This window comes from Ranitomeya variabilis, chromosome 5 (genome assembly GCF_051348905.1).
Source record: "Ranitomeya variabilis isolate aRanVar5 chromosome 5, aRanVar5.hap1, whole genome shotgun sequence".
Classification (NCBI taxonomy): domain Eukaryota; kingdom Metazoa; phylum Chordata; class Amphibia; order Anura; family Dendrobatidae; genus Ranitomeya; species Ranitomeya variabilis.
In genome coordinates this window covers 31,132,793-31,145,894 of record NC_135236.1, presented here as the reverse complement: position 1 = coordinate 31,145,894, position 13,102 = coordinate 31,132,793, and the positions used below count along the sequence as shown (strand labels likewise).

The following is a 13,102-nucleotide window of genomic DNA, read 5'->3' as shown; positions in this document are numbered from 1 at the left end:
CCACCAAAGCGGAGGCCGAGGGGCCCCGACCACCACATCGGAGGCCGAGGGGCCCCGCCCACCAAATCGGAGGCTGTGGGGCCCCGCCCACCAAATCGGAGGCCGAGGGTCCCCGCCCACCAAAGCGGAGGCCGAGGGTCCCCGCCCACCAAATTGGAGGCCGAGGGTCCCCGCCCACCAAATCGGAGGCCGAGGGTCCCCGCCTACCAAATCGGAGGCTGAGGGTCCCCGCCCACCAAATCGGAGGCCGAGGGTCCCCGCCCACCAAATCGGAGGCCAAGGGGCCCCGCCCACCAAATCGGAGGCCGGGGGGCCCCGCCCACCAAATCGGAGGCCGAGGGTCCCCGCCCACCAAATCGGAGGCCGAGGGTCCCCGCCCACCAAATCGGAGGCCGAGGGTCCCCGCCCACCAAATCGGAGGCCGAGGGTCCACACCAACCAAATCGGAGGCCGAGGGGCCCCGCCCACCAAATCGAAGGCCGAGGGGCCCCGCCCACCAAAGCGGAGGCCGAGGGTCCCTGCACACCAAATCGGAGGCAGAGGGACCCCGCCCACCAAATCGGAGGCCGAGGGGCCCCGCCCACCAAAGCGGAGGCCGAGGGTCCCCGACCACCAAATCGGAGGCCGAGGGTCCCTGCCCACCAAATTGGAGGCCGAGGGTCCCCGCCCACCAAATCGGAGGCCGAGAGTCCCCGCCCACCAAATCGGAGGCCGAGGGGCCCCGCCAACCAAATCGGAGGCCGAGGGGCCCCGCCAACCAAATCGGAGGCCGAGGAGCCCCGCCCACCAAATCGAAGGCCGAGGGGCCCCGCCAACCAAATCGGAGGCCGAGGAGCCCCGCCCACCAAATCGGAGGCCGAGGGGCCCCGCCCACCAAATCGGAGGCCGAGGGGCCCCGCCCACCAAATCGGAGGCCGAGGGTCCCCGCCCACCAAATCGGAGGATAAGGGGCCCCGCTCACCAAATCGGAGGCTGAGGGGCCCCACCAACCAAATCGGAGGCCGAGGAGCCCCGCCCACCAAATCGAAGGCCGAGCGGCCCCGCCCACCAAAGCGGAGGCAGAGGGACCCCGCCCACCAAATCGGAGGCCGTGGGGCCCTGCCAACCAAAGCGGAGGCCGAGGGTCCCCGCCCACCAAATCGGAGGCAGAGGGACCCCGCCCACCAAAGCGGAGGCCGAGGGGCCCCGCCCACCAAAGCGGAGGCCGAGGGGCCCCGCCCACCAAATCGGAGGTCGAGGGTCCCCGCCCACCAAATCGGAGGCCGAGGGTCCCTGCCCACCAAATCGGAGGCCGGTCCCCGCCCACCAAATCGGAGGCCGAGGGTCCCCACCCACCAAATCGGAGGACGAGGGGCCCCACCAACCAAATCGGAGGCCGAGGAGCCCCGCCCACCAAAAGTAAGTGCGGCCCCAAAAGTAAGTGCGCCCCCGGGTGCAAAAGTAAGTGCGCCCCCGGGTGCAAAAGTAAGTGCGCCCCCGGGTGCAAAAGTAAGTGCGCCTCCGGGTGCAAAAGTAAGTGCGCCCCCGGGTGCAAAAGTAAGTGCGCCCCCGGGTGCAAAAGTAAGTGCGCCCCCGGGTGCAAAAGTAAGTGCTCCTCCGGGTGCAAAAGTAAGTGCGCCCCCGGGTGCAAAAGTAAGCGCTCCCCCGGCCCCGGGTGCAAAAGTAAGCGCGCCCCCCAGTCCCGTGTGTGAAAAGTGCTGCTGTAAAGCTGGTAGCGCTGTTCAAGCACCATGTATTTCCTTCAGGAAATGCCCATCTAATATATAATTGCCTAGAATACTACTTCCTGCAATTTGTGCCAAGAAAGAACATACCAATATACATAGTTATTGATACATATTATTTATTATTTACATTATTGTTCTTAAGCAAAGAACCGTTGTTGTGGCATTTGCCACAACACGCAAAGTTGTTGTCTGATGTCTTTCATCACTCCCCTCATAAGCATGTTCATGGATCCTGTGTAACTGTACCTTAAATAACAAGAATTGTCAAGAGCTGGTGAGTGCAGCCATTTTTTGTTCTTTCTTACTATTATTTATTAATTGTATTATTCTTACATTTGAATAAATAAAGTATATATGGATTCTAGACTCCCGATTCTTTAGAATCGGGCTGCCATCTAGTTGTAGTTATATTCTTGTACATAGGAGGCAGTATTATAGTAGTTATATTCTTGTACATAGGAGCAGTATTATAGTAGTTATATTCTTGTACATAGGAGCAGTATTATAGTAGTTATATTCTTGTACATAGGGGCAGTATTATAGTAGTTATATTCTTGTATATAGGGAGCAGTATTATAGTAGTTATATTCTTGTACATAGGAGCAGTATTATAGTAGTTATATTCTTGTACATAGGGGCAGTATTATAGTAGTTATATTCTTGTATATAGGGGCAGTATTATAGTAGTTATATTCTTGTACATAGGAGCAGTATTATAGTAGTTATATTCTTGTACATAGGAGCAGTATTATAGTAGTTATATTCTTGTACATAGGGGCAGTATTATAGTAGTTATATTCTTGTACATAGGAGCAGTATTATAGTAGTTATATTTTTGTACATAGGAGTAGTATTATAGTAGTTATATTCTTGTACATAGGAGCAGTATTATAGTAGTTATATTCTTGTACATAGGAGCAGTATTATAGTAGTTATATTCTTGTACATAGGAGCAGTATTATAGTAGTTATATTCTTGTACATAGGAGCAGTATTATAGTAGTTATATTCTTGTACATAGGAGCAGTATTATAGTAGTTATATTCTTGTACATAGGAGCAGTATTATAGTAGTTATATTCTCGTACATAGGGGCAGTATTATAGTAGTTATATTCTTGTACATAGGGGGCAGTATTATAGTAGTTATATTCTTGTACATAGGAGCAGTATTATAGTAGTTATATTCTTGTACATAGGAGCAGTATTATAGTAGTTATATTCTTGTACATAGGAGCAGTATTATAGTGTTATATTCTTGTACATAGGAGCAGTATTATAGTAGTTATATTCTTGTACATAGGGGCAGTATTGTAGTAGTTATATTCTTGTACATAGGGGCAGTATTATAGTAGTTATATTCTTGTATATAGGAGCAGTATTATAGTAGTTATATTCTTGTACATAGGAGCAGTATTATAGTAGTTATATTCTTGTACATAGGGGCAGTATTATAGTAGTTATATTCTTGTACATAGGAGCAGTAGTATAGTAGTTATATTCTTGTACATAGGGAGCAGTAGTATAGTAGTTATATTCTTGTACATATATGTGATATCCATGAAGGCTCTTATGTTACATGTAATTGTCTTGTACATATGGTTTTGATTGGAAAAGCTTTTAATCACAGATTAATGCTGCAAATCCAACAAATCACCATTTTCAGCTCTTTAGAATGTATAAAATGTAAAAGACTCTTTTGTGCAGAATCATTTGTTGCATTTTGAGTTTTCTATAAGTCGATGATTTGCACATTGTACTGGCTAGCATTTGGCTAATAATTAGGATCGCGGTGTATTCTTACACATAGAGGCCGGTATGACAGAAGTCATATCCCGATTGGGTCGGCTTGTCGCTGTCTTTTATGGCTTTTATGCTCTTTTGATCACAATAGTGGTAACTTAGTCCCCTGTACTATATACATGTGTTATTGTGACTTATCCACTTACTGTAGAGACTCTTTCCATAGTTTTTATGGTTATTTATTTCCGATAGTGTGAACAGGACGGGCATGCTGCCCATCGGTTTTGATTCTGCAGTCGTTATATTCTGTATGATGAAAGTTACAGTAATTTCTTAAGAAAACATTTCTTTCTTCCTTTACATATCACATTATTTCGGGGTCAGTAGTTGGTAGACCATCGTCAGCTTCTTCTACTTCTTCTTTTGTTGTACTGCTTCCTCCATTGACTTTTCGACTGATTTGGCGAATTTTTCCATCAGTTTGGAGGCCAGGAGGGTGTCCGATACAATATTGTTAATAATGTAACCCTGAAAGAAGAAGTCAGAAAGTGAGAAGATTGTAGGGGTGAGCCTCACGGTAATGGTCATACTGGAGAACGCATACTCCTGTCTGACCACTAGGGGCACCCTAATACATCACTCGGATGCCATATTCCCCCTGCAGAGCAGGTTACATTGGCAGTGAAGGGGTTACCGTGCGATTTTCTCAGAACATACCATTAGAACAATCTGTACAGTCATGGTCGAAAGCGTTGGCACCCTTGAAATTCATCCAGAAAATGACGTATTTCTCCCAGAAAATTATCACAATTCCCCATCTTTTGTTCTACACGTGTTTATTTCCTTTTTGTGTATTGAAGCAACACAAAAAAACAGAGAAAAAAAGGCAAATTGGACATAATTTCACTTAACACCCCCAAAATGGGCAGGACTTAAATTGTGGGTAAACAACTTTAATTCAAGCATGTGATGCTCGTTCACACTCACCTGTGGCAAGTAACAGGTGTGGGAAATATGAAAATCACACCTGAATCCGGATAAGAAAGGGAGAAGCAGACTCAGTCTTTGCATTGTGTGTCTGTGTGCCACACTAAGCATGCAGAACAGAAAGAGGACAAGAGAACCGCCTGAGGACTTGAGAACAAAAATTGTTGAACAATATCAACAATCTCAAGGTGACAAGTCCATCTCCAGAGATCTGGATGTTTCTTTTTCCTCAGTGAGCAACATAATCAAGAAGTTTATCACTCATGCCACTGTAGCTAGTCTCCATGGGTGTGGACAGTAGAGAAAAATTGATGAAAGGTTGCAACGCGATGGCAAGAGACCCTGGAGGACCCCACTGCCGACACAGAGGCATAAAAGACACAGAGGCATAAAAAAACTACACTGCAGTTTGCCAAAATGTACAAGAGTAAGCAAACTATCCATCCACATGTGAATGAAATGAAACGCTATGGCAGGAGACCCAGGAGGACATAAAAAAGCTAGACTGCAGTCTGCCAAAATGCACATGAGTAAGCCAAAATCCTTGTGGACACATGAGCCCAAGATAGGGCTTTTTGGTAAAGCACATCAATCTACTGTTTACCCAAAACTAGATAAAGCATTCAAAGAAAAGAACACAGTACCTACAGTCAAATATGGTGGAGGTTCAAAGATGTTTTGGAGTTGTTTTGCTGCCTCTGGGTGCCTTGACTGTGTGCAAAGCAGCATGAAATCTGAAGATTACCAAAAGGATTTTGGGTGGCAATGTAGTGCCCAGTGTCAGAAAGCTGGGTTTGCATCCTAGGTCATGGTACTTCCAGCAGGACAATGACCCCAATCATACTTCAAAAAACCTCCAGAAATGGATGGAAACAAAGTGCTGGAAAATACTGAATAGCAATTAGTACGGATCTAAGTCACCTGTGGAGAGATCTTAAAATTGTTGTTGGGAGAAGTCGCCTTCACGTAGGAGAGACCGGGAGCAGAGTGTAAGAAGATGAGTGGTCAGAGATACCAGCGGGGAGGAGTAAGAAGCTTGTGGATGGTTACAGGAGGCGACTGACTGCAGATATTCACTCCAAACGGTGCAACCAAGTATTAACCCGAGGTGGAGAACATTGTTTGTGTGAATTGATGTGTAGTTTGCTTTTCTTCTCTGTTTTGTTTATTGTTTTGCTCCAATACACACAAAGGAACTAAACTTGTGTATAACAGAACACGAGGAATTGTAATAATTTTCTATGGAAAACACTTCATTTTCGGGAACAATTTCAAGGGAGCCAACACTGTTGGCCATGACTCTGTGTGATGTTAATTACCGTACATCTGTTACTTTATTACTGCACATCATGTATTCTACGTCAGTCACCTCCAGAGCTGCATTCATAGTTCATTACCTGGATGGAGTGGGAGAGGCAGCCGTTGGTGCGGTGCGTGTACCCCACCGTGTTCAGAGCCTCGCGGACAAAGTCAGGGGCCGTTTTCACTAGAAGATTGCTGGGCAAATTCTGGGTCAGGTTTGTAGAAACAAACATGGGCAGCACCGACTGTGGGAAAAGGGAGAGTCATTATATCTGGTGTATCTAATCCTCTCCTGTGTGATACTGACTGCTGAGCCGTGTATCTAATCCTCTGTGTGATACTGACTGCTGAGCCGTGTATCTAATCCTATCCTGTGTGATACTGACTGCTGAGCCGTGTATCTAATCCCATCCTGTGTGATACTGTCTGGTGAACCGTGTATCTAATCCTATCCTGTGTGATACTGACTGCTGAGCCGTGTATCTAATCCTATCCTGTGTGATACTGACTGCTGAGCTGTGTATCTAATCCTATCCTGTGTGATACTGACTGCTGAGCCGTGTATCTAATCCCATCCTGTGTGATACTGTCTGGTGAACCGTGTATCTAATCCTATCCTGTGTGATACTGACTGCTGAGCCGTGTATCTAATCCTATCCTGTGTGATACTGACTGCTGAGCCGTGTATCTAATCCCATCCTGTGTGATACTGACTGCTGAGCTGTGTATCTAATCCCATCCTGTGTGATACAGTCTGCCGAGCTGTGTATCTAATCCTACCCTGTGTGATACTGACTGCTGAGCCGTGTATCTAATCCTATCCTGTGCTATACTGACTGCTGAGCCGTGTATCTAATCCTCTCCTGTGTTATACTGACTGCTGAGCCGTGTATCTAATCCTATCCTGTGTGATACTGACTGCTGAGCTGTGTATCTAATCCTGCCCTGTGTGATACTGACTGCTGAGCTGTGCATCTAATCCTATCCTGTGTGATACTGACTGCTGAGCTGTGTATCTAATCCTCTCCTGTGTGATACTTACATTCTGAGCCGTGTATCTAATCCTATCCTGTGTGATACTGTCTGCTGAGCTGTGTATCTAATCCCATCCTGTGTGATACTGACTGCTGAGCCGTGTATCTAATTCTATCCTGTGTGATACTGACTGCTGAGCTGTGTATCTAATCCTATCCTGTGTTATACTGACTGCTGAGCCGTGTATCTAATCCTCTCCTGTGTGATACTGACTGCTGAGCCGTGTATCTAATCCTATCCTGTGTTATACTGACTGCTGAGCCGTGTATCTAATCCCATCCTGTGTGATACTGACATTCTGAGCCGTGTATCTAATCCTATCCTGTGTGATACCATCTCAGCACTGCTCCCCCTCTTGCACAGTCGGTATTCTCGGGGTCAGACATTACCTGAACCATTATCCCCTTTGATTTATATTCCATGTGAAGAGAACGGGAAAAATAATCCAGGAACGCCTGGAAGAGAAGAGAACATGGTCAGAGCCACCGGTGGCTGATACCAGAGAGTAAATGCTCATTCTATTGTGTAATCAAGAGACATTTTCCTCCAAGTCTTTGATCCGTGCAGATTGTGTAGAGAAATGGCAGCTTCTACCATAGAAATATCTATAGCCACGCCCCATTATATGCAAATGAGTATTATTCAGCCTCGCCTCTCAGCCAACAAAAATGTGGAAAATTAGAGAGCAGATCTACCTTGGTTGCACTGTATATGTTCGTCAGTGGGTACGGGTGGGCACCAGCTTGTGATGACACATTTATTATCAGACCTTTTCTCCTGGAAAATAGAGAAAAAAGTGGGTGAGATTCACCAACCAACCACAGTCCTAGCATTGTCCACATTCTGACCATCATCCAACCACACCGCTATCTATACAGTCCCCAAAGTCATCCAACCACACCACCATCTTCACATTCCAAACATCATCCAACCACACTGCCATCTATACAGTCCCCACAGTCATCCAACCACACCACCATCTCCACATTCTGACCATTATCCAACCACACCGCCATCTATACAGTCCCCACAGTCATCCAACCACACCACCATCTCCACATTCCGAACATCATCCAACCACACCGCCATCTATACAGTCCCCACAGTCATCCAACCACACCACCATCTCCACATTCCGACCATCATCCAACCACACCGCCATCTATACAGTCCCCACAGTCATCCAACCACACCACCATCTCCACATTCCAACCATCATCCAACCACACCGCCATCTATACAGTCCCCACAGTTATCCAACTACACCGCTATCTCCACATTCCGATCATTATCCAACTATACCGCCATCTATACTGTCCGCCCGCCCATCAGTCAACCACACCGCCATCTCCACATTCTGACCATCATCCAACCACACCGCTATCAATACAGTCCCCACAGTCATCCAACCACACCGCCATCTCAACAAACCACCATCTCCACAGTCCGCCCATCATTCAATCACACCGCTATCTATACAGTTCTGTCATCCAACCACACCGCTATCTCCACATTCCGACCATTATCCAACCACACCGCCATCTATACAGTACGCCCATCATTCAACCACACCGCCATCTCCACATTCCGACCATCATGCAACCACACATCCATCCATCTACAGTCCACACAGTCATCCAACCAGACCGCCATCTACACATTCCGACTGTCATCCAACCACACCGCCATCTATACAGTTCGACCCTCATCCCACCACACCGCCATCTCCACAGTCCAACTGTCATCCAACCACACCATATACAAATTCTGCCCGCTATCTCTACAGTGCTACCCTTATACAACAAAACCGCCAGTTTCACAGTCCGACTGTCATCCAACCACATCGTCATTGACAAAGTTCAACCCTCTTACAACCAAGCCAACTTCATTCTAACCCTCATTCAACCACACCGCTATCCCCACAATCCGACACTCATCCAAATACACCACCATCTCCACAGTATAACTGTCATCCAACCATGCTGCCATCTACACAGTTTGATCGTGAATCAAACAATCCACCATCTCCACAGTCCAACCACTATCCAACCATGCTGCCATCCACACCACCATAAATACAGTCCAACCCTCATCCAGCCACACTGCCATCTCCGCAGTCCAACCGTCATCCAACCATGCTGCCATCTCCGACCGTGATCATAGACTCATAAAATATTAGAGTTGGAAGGGACCTCAAGGTCCTCGTGTCCAACCTTTTGCTCAATGCAGGAGTCACTAAACCATCTCAGATGTCTGTCCAGACTCTGTTTGAAGACTTCCATTGAAGGAGAACTCAACACCTCTCGTGGCAGCCTATTCCAATCATTGATCAGCCTCACTGTCAAAAAGTTTTTTCTAATATCTAATCTGTATCTTCTCCCTTTCCATTTCATCCCATTGCTTCTCTTGTTCCCATGTGCAAATAAGAATAATGAGGGTCCTTCTACACTGTGACAGCCCTTCAGATATTTGTAGACAGCTATTAGGTCTCCTATTTGCCTTTTTTTTTGCAGGCTAAACATTCCAAGATCGTTTAACCATTCCTCGTAGGACATACTTTATAGTCCGTTCACCATCCTGGTAGCTTTTCTCTGAACTTGTTCCAGTTTTTCAATGTCGTTTTCAAACTGTGGTTCCCAGAACTGGACCCAGTATTCCAGATGATGTCTAACCAAGGAGGTACAGTAGTGGGGGATAATGACTTCACGTGATCTAGACTCTATGCTTCTCTTAGTACATCCTACAACTGTTTACCTTTTTGCTGCTGCATCACACTGTTGACTCATGTGTAATCTGTGATCTATTAGTATACCCAAGTCTTTTTCACACGTGCTGTTGTTTAGTTCTTTTCCTCCCATTCTGTAGATGTGATTTTCGTGTTTCTAGCACTGATGTAGAATCTTGCATTTCTCTCTGTTAAATACCATTATATTATCCGCTGCCCATTGTTCAAGCTTAAGATTCAAAATCTCAAACACAGAAACCATAATCAAAAAGGAATAGTCTTAAGGTGGCATACCCAAACTAATGTGGGCTATAGCCCTGTGGAGCTCCCCATGAACATGAAAACATGAGAACTTGGAGCACATAAACCACATGAAAGTAGCATTTAAAAGATAAATCTTTAATCCCAAATCAAATGCATAAAAGACATTGCAAGCATATATCACAAAAAGTTATGTCTGTACAGAGATGTTTAAATCTGGTCAAAACGTCTGGTGTCACCCCACATGCACAAATACAGGGAAACACATAGAACCATAATATTTAATGAGGTATCAATATAAAGTGACAGTGCAAATAATTATATCACAAGTCATTTAAATAATGACAGATTCATAATCACCACCACACGCTCACATTCATCAATATGGGTAAGAACCTAAAACTAGATGGGTATTTCCTGAAGGAACTACAGATAGTGCTTTGGAATGGTGCCCGGGCTGCCCCTGCAAGACTTTCACACTTGGGTGCCCCTCAGGTGCTGGTTTGGTAGTTGTAGCCCTTCAGGGTTGAGGCCACTCTGAGTCCGATTTGGTGGGCGGGGTCACTCTGGGTCCGATTTGGTGGGCGGGGTCACTCTGGGACCAATTTGGTGGGCGGAGCCACTCTTGGTCCGATTTGGTGGGCGGGGCACCTCATGGACCGATTTGGTGGGCGGGGTCACTCAGGGTCCGATTTGGTGGGCCGGGTCACTCTGGGTCCGATTTGGTGGGCCGGGTCACTCTGGGTCCGATTTGGTGGGCCGGGTCACTCTGGGTCCGATTTGGTGGGCGGGGTCACTCTGGGACCGATTTGGTGGGTGGGGTCACTCTGGGACCGATTTGGTGGGCGGGGTCACTCTGGACCGATTTGGTGGGTGGGGTCACTCTGGGTCCGATTTGGTGAGCGGGGTCACTCAGGGTCCGATTTGGTGGGCGGGGCACCTCAGGGTCCGATTTGGTGGGCGGGGCACCTCTGGGTCCGATTTGGTGGGCGGGGTCACTCTGGGTCTGATTTGGTGGGCGGGGTCTCTCTGGGTCCGATTTGGTGGGCGGGGTCACTCTGGGTCCGATTTGGTGGGCGGGGTCACTCTGGGTCCGATTTGGTGGCCGGAGCCACTCTGGGTCCGATTTGGTGGGCGGAGCCACTCTGGGTCCGATTTGGTGGGCTGGGTCACTCTGGGTCCGATTTGGTGGGCTGGGTCACTCTGGGTCCGATTTGGTGGGCGGGGTCACTTTAAGAGCTGATATTATCTGACAAAAGTGTGGGCTCATGTAGAGTTCGTAGGCATTGGCATAGTAACTGTGTCTGACTGCGCATATCAATGAGCTAATCAGCCAGGTGGCAGTTGGCAGTTATTTTTAGAAATTGCCTCAGAAATCAGGCCCATTATAAACGTATGGGAAAATTTCCCTATTGAAATGCATTGTGACACTTTTTTCAAACGCAAATTGCGCCAAAACTACAAATCCGATCGACACGAAAAATACTTAGCACACCTCTTGGGGACGCTGGCTTCGAAATGACACCTCACTGGAGTCTGTGAGTGAAGCGGTTCGGGCCGCATTACGTGCGGACTGAATAATAATAATAAGAAGAAGAATAAGAAGAAGTTTACCATGATCGGATTACAATATAGTGCTTTGTTCCAAAGCACTATAATGTTATGATTGCTTCACTACCATTGGGATTGAATTGATTTAAATGGTCACTGACCTTATGGAACCTATGGCACTTTAAGTACCGTGTAGTGCTGGTGATTTTTAACAAATATTATGGTTCTATGTGTTTCCCTGTATTTGTGCATGTGGGGTGACACCAGATTTTGGTGCACCCTTTTTGACTGGATTTAAACATCTCTGTACTGACATAATTTTTTGTGATATATGCTTGCAATGTCTTTTATGTATTTGATTTGGGATTAAAGATTTATCTTTTAAATGCTACTTTTATGTGGTTTATGTGCTCTAAGTTCTCATGTTTCCATTGTTCAAGCTTATCTAGATCCTTCGGATTCCTCTCTGTCTTCTCTAGTGTTAGCTCTTCTAACTCTTGCCCTGCATTCCCTGCAAACAGCATTATATTATTCTTTAGATATGCCCCCCTCTTTCCTTGTGATATACATTTATTTTTTCCTTTTTAACAAGTGATTAAGTTCTGTGTTCATCTGTGGCACCCCAGGAGTTCGGGTACCACAGTGGTACTGCCTTACATTCGGGGAGGGTGGTGCTATGCCTGGAAACGAGGAGGATCCCTTTGACAGGTAACCTGGACATGTAACATGTTCTGACTCCAGGCCGAAAGAGGGAGCTCTGAACCCAGTTTCAGGGGAACTTCCTTAGATATACATTCTGTTCTGGTGGAGGAGATAGTGAGATGGTGTGAGACAGTGAAGTAGAAAGGAGCAGCGGAGAAGTCAGGAGCTAGAGGAGGGCTGCGATTGGGCTCCCTCTAAGCTGAAGCGCAGAAACCGAGCACCGGGAGCCCGAGGCTGTGTGGGACTTAGTGCCCGACAGCAGAAACCGGAGGGCAGGATATTGAAATTGAAAGTACTTGCCCACATCTACACCCTGAGGTACAGCAACATCCAAAGCCCGGTGTCACCGTGGATAGAGACCCCAATGAAACAGCTTGCGTTGCCTACCATTCAGGTACTGTCCGAGGACAGAGAGTAAGAGAAGACCTTGAAGGAATCAGCGCATAGTGGAAGGCTCCCAATCTGACCTGCAAAGGGAATTCAACTCGTTCCCAGGCTGCCTGGACTCCACCGTCACCTGTTGCTGGTACCTTGAACTGTGGCTGTCAACCACCAGTAAACCAGGTTAAGAGACTGCAACCTTGTGTCCTCTGATTATTTCTGGCAACACACCATCTTTGCCAAATACACCGGGAGCCCTGGGGTCCCAGCTTCACCTGAGGGAAGCCATACCATCCTTGCTGCAGTGCCATCACCCCCCAGAGGACTACTTTAAGCAGCGTTGGTCACCCCTGACAGAATACCACAGGTAGCGTCACAAACTTTTATTATTTCACAAACCCCTTTAAAGACCTTTCCTTTAACATGGGTTCCCAGGGCCACGGACCAGGTCACTGCCTCCATGACACATCCCTTTAAGTATATCAACATATGTCCTATAGTATTTTTAGGGCACTTCACCAAAATGCAACAACCAAATCCCACATAATCAAATGTTTTCGACAAAGAAGAGATCCCACATAGTATGTTAAAATCAATATTTTTATTATAGCCAAAAAAGATAATGAACAGCAAAAAACAATGATAAAAAAGCAAAATGCCGTCTAGGGGGGCGCCAGATTTACTTAAATAG

General features: G+C 46.8%; 1 protein-coding gene across 1 annotated transcript in view; it reads right to left on the bottom strand.

Moving 5' to 3' along the window:
- Nucleotides 1-3,690: 3,690 nt before the first annotated feature.
- Nucleotides 3,691-13,102, bottom strand: part of LOC143774236 (very-long-chain 3-oxoacyl-CoA reductase-B-like) — a 58,113-nt gene continuing 48,701 nt past the window's right edge. Inside the window, exons 8-11 of the mRNA XM_077261623.1 lie at nucleotides 7,487-7,568; nucleotides 7,181-7,246; nucleotides 5,852-6,001; nucleotides 3,691-3,995 (exon numbers count right to left, since the gene is read on the bottom strand). Coding sequence (XP_077117738.1) covers nucleotides 3,879-3,995; nucleotides 5,852-6,001; nucleotides 7,181-7,246; nucleotides 7,487-7,568 — 415 coding nt within the window. The 3' untranslated portion in view covers nucleotides 3,691-3,878. The remainder of the gene's footprint in view (nucleotides 3,996-5,851; nucleotides 6,002-7,180; nucleotides 7,247-7,486; nucleotides 7,569-13,102) is intronic.